Genomic DNA, 11172 nt, shown 5'->3' with positions numbered 1-11172 from the left:
ACTACATAAAAGTTATACATTGATTTGCAACCCTTTTGGCGAGCACAGTGGTGAGACGTTTCTTGTACTCGGTTGCCAGGTTTGCACGTCTCAGGAAGCATTCAGGCACTTGTTTTCCTTTAGGTTTTTTGGCTGTTCGAAGCTTCAGCGTCTTGCACAGATTTTCTATAGGACTGAGGTCTGGAGACAGGCTCGGCCACTCCATGACCTCAATGTTTTTCTCCTTTAGTCACTCCGTTGTTGCCTTATTGGTATGTTTTGGATTATTGCCATGCTGGAAGGCTTGTTCTCAATCCATCTTCAGTGTTCTGGCAGAGGAAAGGAGGTTCTCTTCCAAAACTTTCTGGTACCTGGTCCCTTGATTGGCGCCTCAATGCAGTGAAGTCATCCTGTACCCTTAGCACAAAAACATGTTGCCACATCCGTGCTTGACTGTGGGGATGATATTCTTCAGGTCCTCCAAACACAGTGGGTTGAGTTGGTGCCATATAGCTTGGTTTTGGTTTCGAACCACAGAACTTTCTATGAATCATTTAAATGTTCACCGCCAAACTTAAGACAGGCATGTACAAATGCCTGCTTGAGCAGGGGGACCTTTCCGGCGCTGCAAGATTTCAATCTATTACAGCGTAGTGTGTTACCAGTTTTGTCCTTGATGACTGCTCAGCCCCTGTAGTTTTGAGCTGATCCCCCACCTTGCTCATGATGATCCTCACCCCATGAGGTAAGGTCGACTGAATGTCATCTTAAATGTCTTCAATAACTTCTGCATAACTGCACCAACAGCTGTCATCTTCTCACCAAACTTCATCCTGATGGTCTTATAGCTCATTCCAGCATTGTGCAGGTCTACAGTCTTGCTCCTGACATCCTTTGACAGCTCTTTGGTCTTTCTCCTGGTGGTGGAGAAGTTTGAATGGAACAGAATGGAATGAACATCTGTCCACAGACACCAGAAATCACATTAGTAAGTAAGTAAGTAAAGTTTATTTATATAGCACCTTTCACAGACATATGTCACAAAGTGCTTTACAAGGTAAAAACATAATAGAGTCATAAAATACATCATAAAAACCCTGGTCTAATTAAAAGCTTTTTGAAATAAAAATGTCTTTAGCTGCTTTTTGAAGGTCCCCACTGAGTCCAAACCCCGTAGAAATGGGGGAAGCATAACACTAAAAAACAAACAAAACCTCATAAATAAACTCACCTCTTTACGTCCATGCCGAATACAGCTGCACATTATCATATTTAAAAGTTAAAAATATTTTTAATGTAAACACTTGTGTAAAACGCTTACTTCTACTATAGTTTCTAGATGTTTTTTCAACAAGTAGATTTGACTAGAATTGTTAAAATATTTTCCTGTAATAATAATTCCCTTAACAGTTTAACTAAAGGAATGTTTGTTAACCAATCTAAAATTTACTGTGATGCTCTTATATTAGCACAAACATCAGCTATAATTATTTTACCATTTTTCTTTGCTAACTGCTTAATAGCTACAGTCAAGTTTTGGTCAGCATCATTTCAGTTAGCTGCTGAAATAAAAACAAAAACAAAAAACAATAACTTGTGCTTACCCTGCAGCAGAAATGCATTTTAATGTTTATACTGCCTGAAAATGGTGGAGAGACGATAATAACCTCACCTGAAATCCCAAGTGAATTCAACAGGACATAGAGAGAAAAATCTGATGAGTCACAAAAGTTGCTTCATGATAAACACGGACTGGATAATTTGGAAGGTTTGTTCAGACATCTATATTTGGCTGATGTGACAGCAGTGACTGACATGTGGCAGATGCATGGTCACCAGGAGGGGAGGGGCCCTGTGGGGTCATGACAGGTCAGCGGGTTAGAGGAATGCTGATAGGAATGCCCTGAGCGACAATCAGGGGTGCAACTCATCATGAGGAAACAACAAGAAAGATCAGCAGGTCCCCTGGGAGGCATGACAGTGGACAACAGGCCCAGTGTGTCTGCACACTCACAGTGATTCAGAGGAGAGGAGGGGGAAGCTGCGTTCACAAAAACTCATCTAAACAAGGAGATACAATGTGTGATACACAATAAATACAGATTATTACGCAGTGGGGGAAAAAGCGTGTGGAAAGACTTGGTTTTCAGCTTTAATTGATCATAAAATGTGCAAACACAATCTGCTAGAAAACACACACTCACTAGTTTTTCACCTATCTGGAGACAGATAAACAACTCAGGTTCTGGTGGAAAAACTGGTGAATATTTCTACCTTGCTTATAGCTGGAAATTAGACCTTTTTAAGTCACTCGTTGTCTTCACGGAACTGCTTCAGCTCAGCGTTATTCTCAGACTCTCGGAGGAGTCTGGATGCTTGTTTTATGCCTAAGCAGGATAGTGTGAAGACAGTCTGCAGGCAATCATGGATGGCCCGTCTACTTGCAGAGAGTGTTTGCTGTCAGAAGGGGGCAGTGTCAAAAGCATGATTCAACTAGTCTGTGGGTCACTCTTGGTTGTGCTGTTGCCGGTCAATCAGCCAACTACAGAGAAGAGTGAAGCTATAACCTACGAAGAACTGAAGTGAAAGGCCGGTCCTTATTCTATATCTCAGTAAATTTCATTTCTTTATTTATTATTAATTTATTCATCGTCTGATGTCAACCAAATAAAACATGGAGACACCTGTAAACTGAGACAGCAAAATCCTGATATTGCAGGAGGCTTTCTATAGGCCACTGTCACCTTACGCTCGGTCCCTGACCCTATAGCCACAAGCTGTGGGTAGTAAGTAAAACAGTGAGATTATAGATACATATGGCAGAAGTTAGCTTTTTCTGAAAGATGTCTGGGCTCTTCCTTAGAGATGAAGATGAAGCTTGGTCATTTGGAAGGGGCCTAGTAGTAGAGCTACTACTCATCCACATTGAAAGAACCAGCTGAGTTCCTTTCAATGTGGTATTTTAGGCATGTCTAACTGGGAGGAGGCCCTGAGAAAAACCAAGGAAACACTGAGAGATTATGTCTCTCAGCTGGCTTGCCTTCACATCTCCCAGAAACATGTGGGTAAGACAGGGTGATCTGGGCATTTCGGTTTAGATTACTGGGAAAATGGATGGATAGATTTAACCAGGTTTAATGAGAAGAATATCACATATTTTCCAACTCAAGCCCACAGAGGTCTGACATAAATCATAAATGACAGACTTTTAATGTGTCTCAAACACAGGCATTCTTTGAGTTCCTCACTTTTACAAGGAATTTGGCGATGTTTGTGTTGATCTGTGTGTCCTGGATAGTTGGCTGTCTGGTTAGTCGCTGCAGCTGCTTGCAGAAAAAGACCAGTTCTCTGCACGAGCAGTCGGGCCTTCCTTCACAGCTGCAGGGTTTCGGTACAACGACCAAGGACTCCACCACAGCAAAGCAACTGCTCGTTTCTATTACTGAATTGTTTCTTTTTAATGTGGCACTGCACTCCAAACTAGTAACCAGCATGTTCTTATAAACACAACACTTATATTCGTTTACACCACCACAAAACAAAGCAAAACCTCATCGTTTCGATATTTTAAAAAAGAGGAAACAAATGAAAAACACTGTCAGGTTGTCTTTTGTAGTTTTATCATCAGATGAAGCAGAGCTAGTTGCTCCTTGGTGCTATAACATAAAAGAGAAAGAGATATAAGCAGGTGTATTTAGGTAGGTGTAAGTTTAGCATGTTTCTTAAACAGTCAAGGTCAAGAGTAGGGCTGCAATGATTCATCGCAGAACTCGAGTAACCTGATTACAACATCCTCTAGGCAAATTCTTTTCTTTGATGTTTGGTTTAATCCATTTAAGTCGAGCGAAGTTTGCGACTAAAAATAGACTTGCAATAAAAAGGTATTTAGGGGTGCACGTCAATTAAAAGTATTTGAACATGCCCATGCCACTCCCACTTTTCTCCACAAAGAGCCTTGTAGAGGCTAAACCTACTCTGAAGCCACTGAGGTGTTCGATGGGCGGGGTCGACGCGATGCTACTGTTATGAGCAAAACCTGTGGTAATGAGAAAGTCCAATAACTCCTGCTCATCATCGGTTCCATTTGTTGCTCCACCGTTCATCTTAGTATGCAACGTGTTTGCAATTAAACACGTAACGGTAATTAAATATACCTTAATAACCTTAAATACAACTAACCACTCTTACTAGATTTTATCATGTCGTCTCAACAAGAACAAATTAAGTTGCTGAATTTCTTTTTTTTGAGTGCAGACACACGCTTACTCATTCACAAGTGCATTTAGACACATAGAAATACACAAATACACATACACGTGTTAATGGAATAATCAACGGATATAAAATAATCAACAGCTGCAGTCCAAGTCAAGCATTAAAGCTAGGAGCAATCTTGAGATTTTAGTTGCCTGAATCTGCCTGTTACCCCCTGTAGAGTTGTCAGTCCAAGAGTATCAGTACCCCAGCACAAGGAACCTCTCCGAACACTTACTCGTGTGATGCACATTTCTAAATTGTGTTTATTTTGTTCTCACAATGGCTGGATAGCTGGTGGAAATCTGGTGAAAGACTTCTAGCTGACTGGTTCTTGTTTAAACAGTTTTTGTGTGGTTGGGTTCCGTGCTTTGGCTTTGACCTGTTGAAGGAGAAAAATGGTTTAAACTCAAGCAGCACCCACAGGGCCGGCCATAGTGTTGTTAAATGAAGTGTAACCTGTAGAAATCTCCCACTTTAATAACACCACAATCGTATTTGCTTTGAAAAGTTACACTGAGAAATCCTCCAGCATCTTCAATTGTGTCACACAAAAGTTGTTCTAGAAACAAAAAGCTCAAACCTGTGCCCAACATTATCTTTACTTTTATTGGTATCAGATGATGTAATCGGTCTATTGACCTCAGCCAAAATTAATATGAAGCCACGTGAAGTATTCCTCATAGGAAGCTCTTTTGTCAATTGTTAGATAATGCTGGGATAATGATGGTGATTAAAAAAACAAACTGGTCCATAAAGCATGGGTGCTGCTGGTATTAAAGCCAAATGAGAGCAAAGAAGCACAAAGATGTTCTGAAACGCATGCACATTTTCAAAAGTTTCCACTTTTTAATCAAAGCTGATATATGCAAAACAAATGCAAAATTGAAGGACCTTCACTGGGGGTGTCTAATTTACACACAAAATATGGAACTGGTACTCTTTAACAGCAAGATGTAAAGCATTGCACAAAATAAAAAAGTTATGATAAAATACTAATGTAAATCACTTTATTCCGCTGGTGCAATAATAACCTAATCAATGCAGTACACAAGTTGTGCTTGTTGCATGTTTCAGTACTGCCCACAGTGGGTTTATGATGATACATCAGTTGGAAATCAGTTGTTGGAACATGGAAAACATATTTACTTATTTTTTACTTGATTTCCTTGATTTAATCAGGGGTTGACTTTAATGTGTCTCAAACACAGGCATTCTCATGACATATAACTGACCCACGTGTTCAATCATGAAGCATTTGGAAACAATGTCCTGGCATGTTATTGCACACAGTTCATTTGAGTTCCTCACTTTTACAAGGAATTTGGCGATGTTTGTGTTGATCTGTGTGTCCTGGATAGTTGGCTGTCTGGTTAGTCGCTGCAGCTGCTTGCAGAAAAAGACCAGTTCTCTGCACGAGCAGTCGGGCCTTCCTTCACAGCTGCAGGGTTTCGGTACAACGACCAAGGACTCCACCACAGCAAAGCAACTGCTCGTTTCTATTACTGAATTGTTTCTTTTTAATGTGGCACTGCACTCCAAACTAGTAACCAGCATGTTCTTATAAACACAACGCTTATATTCAGTTACACTGTCACGATGTGGCTGGCACCACGAAAGTGTTTCATTCTTCTGCAACGCTGCAATTTCTCTTGGTGTCAAAACTCTCTGAGAGCCACTTCCCAGAGTCACTAACTCTTCTCCAATGTAATTTAATGACTTTGTAAAAGGATCACAACTTGTCATGGAACAGAAGAAGTCTTTGATTTCTGTGCTGGCGTCCTGAAGGGTAGCACTTCCTTGTCTTATTATTTTCTCATATGAAAAGAAATTCTTGAAAATCTGTAATGAAATTGACTGCGTACCAGAGTACATCTGCAACAGTCTGCTGTTCATGTCTTGAAAAACAAAGACTGAATTGGCCCACAAAAGCCCCCAGTTCCGGACACCTTCTGTAAGATGCGTCAACACATGGCAGTCGTACGAACAATGCTCGAGTCCATAGAGAGACGGTATCTGTGCTACAAACTGAACCAGACACAACTCTGCACAGTTGAGCTCATCCTGAGTGGCAAAGTGGGAGAGGAGGACGTGAAGGGCACAAGGAAGAAGCATCCAGTGCTTGTAGTACACTGCTGGCAAAACATTCCTCAGTATTACAGGAGAATAGAGGAGAGCAAATGCTCTCCACTCACAAGCTGTCCAATGCATCCTCTCACTGAGGCTCCTGGGACTTTGGCTGATTTCATTTGGTGGCTGGATCTCACACAAGGCTCTGTCCAGGTCGTTTAAATGCTCATCTGTCAAATGGAAGTCCTTGCTGGCATAAAGCGGGTCGAACCACAGATTGACGAACTGACGGACAACGCCCAGACAAAAACAGTGCATGTAATCTGGAACAAAGCCTTTGATGATGTCAAATGACGGCAAAAGAAACAGGAGACTTGGACCTTTAACCCCCATTTGACTCTGGTCGTAACTATTCCCCATCACTAACTCAGCAAGTTGCACCGTTTCAGGCATGTGTCTCAGATCACAGCCGTCCATCTGTATCGGGTAAACTCTGGTAAAACCCCTGCCCTTTATAACCATCTCACCTTTGTGGTAGCAAAAACCACAACCAAATTCTTTGCTGAACGGCTCAAAGTTCTGCACCATTGCTCTTGCTATCGCATCACATGTGCATATTTTAACTGTTACCGTGGTGTGATGCTCCGAGCCGATCTCATCTTTCCAACAGAACCCTGCAGCAGACAGTTTCTGAAGCTCGTTAATGAACGGAGTCAAAAAACTCTGAACTTGTGGTTTTCCTTTGCCAAACCATAAAGTGTGCAACAGAACGTTTTTGCAGCGTTCCACATACGGTAGTTCATTGATGGTACACAGGATGGGCCAGATGGAGTATTTTGAGGAGCTGAACACGGGCGAGCCATCGCAGTTGAAGGTGAGTGTAATACTGCCGTCTTGTCTTTCACTCTTGTATTCGTTTCCAGTGTGGACATCAGAAAAGGAATCATCCCTCGTGAAATGCTTCCCAAGCTTTGAGTGGAGCGTGCAAGGAGGTTTCTTAGCTGAATTTCGAGCGGCATTACAAGGAAGTAGTAAGCCTTCAAGATCAGATATTTTCTGCTCAAGCTCTGCTGGCACACACTACACTCATTACCGGGATCCACACCAAGGTAGTTTGTACACCTGGGGCAATAAAAGTGAATCTCAGTCTTTCCATTGTAATCAGTCGAATGCTTTTTTAAAAAGCGAAGCGACTTTGGAACACATCCGGGTACCACCAAGTTTAGGAGGTGCAGGAGATCTCTGGCTGCTGCTTTTGACAAGCCGTGCTTCACAATGAACGCCAGGAGGAGCAGGAGGAGGGCTCCCATTGTGACTGAGGAACCAGCATATATCTTCTTCTCTCCACAGAAAAACTGCTCCTAGTAACACATGACAGGCCAGAAATATGCTTTAAAAGCTAAATGTAGTAGAAATGAACCAAAATGTCATCATTTCCATATGTAAAAAAATAACAAATGAAAAATACTAACTGTCGGATCTTCTTCTGTAGTTTCATCATCAGATGAAGCAGAGTTGGTCGCTCCTTGGTGCTACAACATAAAGAGAAGAGATACAAAATGTGTATTGAGGCAGATGATGTTTCTTAAACAGAGTAGACGAGGTGAAGGCTGGCAGAAATCTAGAGGATATAGGTGCCTGGAACCTTCTTATAGCTTCTGCACAATTATGAGTGGGAAATTTTATTGTAGAGACTATCTTACTATAATATAAAGCACCTGTAGGTGACTGTGGCTGTGATTTGGCACCATGTAAAAAAATTGAAATGAATTTAAATAAATTAGCTTTTGTGAGCAACACATTTTGCAAGCTGTAATCCTGCCTCTTTCTACTAGGCATAGGACATTTAAACGTGACGATCTATGGATGTTATTTAAGTGGCAGCCTTCAGTCTATGAAAAAAGAAGAAGAAAAAAACAGACTCAGTCTCCTCAGACTGCCATGTTAAAACTTCCTGTATGCATATACGCTACCATTTCATGGTCTGGATCTACCTCTTTGGTTTCTGCTTTCCCAGCTGACAGATGACTGGCCTACGAGTCAAAAAAAGATGGATGATGACCATCTCAATGGCATAATTTTAATATCCTTAAAATACTTTTCACTCAAGGCAGCTTCACGTACCGTAGGATCTTCATCTTCGTCAGAATCAGATGAGTAACAATCTGTGTCCCCATCATTGTAGACTGTGTTATCTCTCGCAATATGCTGTCATGGATTATAGCACAAAAACAGAATGAGGAACCTTTTTCATTTTAGAAGTATAAAAACTTCTAAACATATCAATAAACTACATATGCCGGATCCATGATTTAATCCCAATAATAATCCCATGTAATGTTTGACACCCCTACTTTACCATTACATGCTCTGAATCTCCTCTTCTGTCATCTGTAGGCCCAGCAGACACATGAGTGGCCTGAGATAAAGAAAATTATGATTTCTAAGCATGATATGATCACATTCAACGTTTATATATAATCACCATAGGATGTTTTGTATCTTCAGTATTAGATACTATTGTCTCCAAGTACTCCAACTAACTAATGGCCTCAATAAGAAATTTCATTCACCACCTTTTGACAACAGCTGTACTACAGTTAGGTCCATAAATACTTGGATAGAGATAACTTTTTTTTTCTAATTTTGGCTCTGTATATTACCACAATGAATTTTAAATGAAACAACTGAGACTTTCAGCTTTAATTCAATGGGTTGAACAAAATTATTACAAAAAAAAAATGTCAGGAACTAAAGCACTTTTTAACACAATCCCTTCATTTCCGGGGTTCGAAAGTAATTGTAATTAAATAACCTAAAATATAATGTTAATTTTTAACAGCGCCCAATCAATTTGACTGCATTCTAGCTGGATTTGAGCAGACAGTATGTCTCTGAACACCTCAAATTCAATTGGTTGCTTCTGTCCTGTGTCACATCATCAATAAACACTAGTGTCCCGTGCCACTGGCAGCCATGCATGCCCAAGCCATCACAATTACTCCGCCGTGCTTTACAGATGATGTGGTGTGCTTTGGATCATGAGCTGTTCCACACCTTCTCCATACTTTTTTCCTGCCATTATTCTGGTAGATGTTGATCTTGGTTTCATGTGCCCAAAAAATATTTTCCCAGAACTGTGCTGCCTTTTTTTGATGTTTTTTTTAGTTTTTTTGTTTAGCAAATTCCAGTCTAGCCTTTCTATTCTTGAGGCTTATGAGTGGCGCCTTTATTTACTTTCATGCAGTCTTGTCTTCATGGTAGACGTTGATATGGATACGCCTACCTCCTGGAGAGTGTTGTTTACTTGGTTGGCTGTTGTGAAGGAGTTTCTCGTCACCACGGAAATGATTCTGTGATCATCCACCACTGTTGTCTTCTGTAGCCATATAGGGTTTTTTTTGCGTTGCTGAGTTCATCAGTGCTTTCTTTCTTTCTTAAGATTACGACACTGTAGATTTTGCCACTCTGACTGTTTTAGCCATTGCTCGAATGGGTTGTTTCTGTTTTTGCAGCTTACAGATAGCTTGTTTCAACTGCATGGAGAGCTCCTTTGACCGCATGTTGTCTGCTCACAGAAAAATCTTCCAAATGCAAGCACACCCAAATAAACTCCAGCTTTTATCTGCTTAATTGACATTAATGACATAATGAAAGAATTGCCCACACCTGCATATGAAATAGCCTTTGAGTCAATTGTCAAATTACTTTTGGTTCTTTTAAAAAGAGGTGGGACATATTAGGAGCTGAAACTCCTAAACCCTTCATCCAATTTAAATGTGGATGCCCTCAAATGAAACCTGAGAGTCTACACATTATGTCCATGTTCATTATATAACTATAGATGGAATATGTTTCAGTAAACGGTAAAAAAACAAAAAAACAAACTTGTGTCAGTGTCCAAATATACATGGACCACTCTGTGTATTTCACATGTATCTAGAGTGGCCAGGGAGGATAAATAAGCTTCTTCAAAAACTTCAATGACTGCTCCTATAAAAAGATGAAAAATGCACTTGATTTAAATCTGGTTGCTTATTTTATTTTCTCCCTAGAAGTGTGACACTGGACAAAGAAGCTTGTTTGGTTTGTGCACAAAATTTAAATCAGGTAAGTTTACTCTCTTTTTGCACATTTTTACTCTATCCTTGTGGCCAATGTTATAGCCTCTCTGGATTTTAAGTAACTTTGGATTCTTCTCTTTCTAAACCTTAAAAATTCTCAAAACGATAATTTACCGTTTGATGGTCTGAATCTGTTCTATCATCTGGTGGCCCAGCAGACCCATGATGAGCCTAGAAGACAGGACTTTGTTATAAACATCTTCATATGATCATTTTAATATTGTGAAAGAAAAAGCATTTCATTTACTGTAAGGCTCACATATACGGGTGCTACTTCAGTATCAGATGAGCGGAAATATATAATCTCGACATGAATGTGACGTTACAAACTTTCTGATCATTAACTGTAAAATAACATTTAATTTTTTTTCTAAGGTTTAATAATTCTTATTATATAGTATCAGTATTAAGGTATTTTACCTTTTTATGGTTTGAATCTCCTCTTCTGTTACCTTTTGGCTCAGTAGAGCCATGGCCAGCCTGAGAGACACAAAAAGATAAATTAAGGAATCTACACATATTTGGTAATTTAAAGATGTGAAACATCAATTTGTAGCTGCCAGTGATTTTTAACAGGAGTATTATCATTGTTGTGGTTGACAAGCCTCATGCATCACTATTTGTGATCATGAATGTTTTCCTGTCCTCTATGTGGTCTGTCTTGTCCTCAGTGTTTTACTTTCAGTTATGCCTGTGCGTTTGTCTCTCTGCTTGTTCTATGTCCTAATTGTCTAGTTGTCTCTCC

General features: G+C 40.1%; 1 protein-coding gene across 1 annotated transcript; it reads right to left on the bottom strand.

Annotated features, from left to right (window-relative positions):
• Nucleotides 1–712: 712 nt before the first annotated feature.
• Nucleotides 713–11147, bottom strand: LOC102312169. The gene is made up of 9 exons (XM_042220600.1): nt 10848–11147; nt 10542–10598; nt 8663–8722; nt 8428–8511; nt 8298–8336; nt 7776–7835; nt 7191–7664; nt 6453–6588; nt 713–939 (listed from the first exon to the last, which is right to left on the bottom strand). Exons 1-9 carry the CDS (start codon nt 11013–11015, stop codon nt 713–715), a joined length of 1305 nt encoding a protein of 434 aa, XP_042076534.1. The 5' UTR covers nt 11016–11147.
• Between the last annotated feature and the right edge of the window lie 25 nt (nt 11148–11172).

Source organism: Haplochromis burtoni, unplaced genomic scaffold (genome assembly GCF_018398535.1).
Source record: "Haplochromis burtoni strain Fernald_Lab_line unplaced genomic scaffold, NCSU_Asbu1 Contig_52, whole genome shotgun sequence".
Classification (NCBI taxonomy): Eukaryota; Metazoa; Chordata; class Actinopteri; order Cichliformes; family Cichlidae; genus Haplochromis; species Haplochromis burtoni.
Note: the sequence above shows the minus strand (reverse complement) of the source record. Positions and strands in the feature narration are given on the sequence as shown.

What these genes read in the sequence shown, in the direction of transcription:
- LOC102312169 (XM_042220600.1), bottom strand. Translation starts at nt 11,015, where the DNA reads ATGATAATACTCCTGTTAAAAATCACTGGCAGCTACAAATTGATGTTT. An exon ending in GGAAAGCAGAAACCAAAGAG is followed by an intron (nt 7,836 to 8,297) that starts GTAGATCCAGAC and finishes TTTATGTTGTAG; the next exon opens with CACCAAGGAGCGACCAACTC. An exon ending in CTACAGAAGAAGATCCGACA is followed by an intron (nt 7,665 to 7,775) that starts GTTAGTATTTTT and finishes ATGTGTTACTAG; the next exon opens with GAGCAGTTTTTCTGTGGAGA.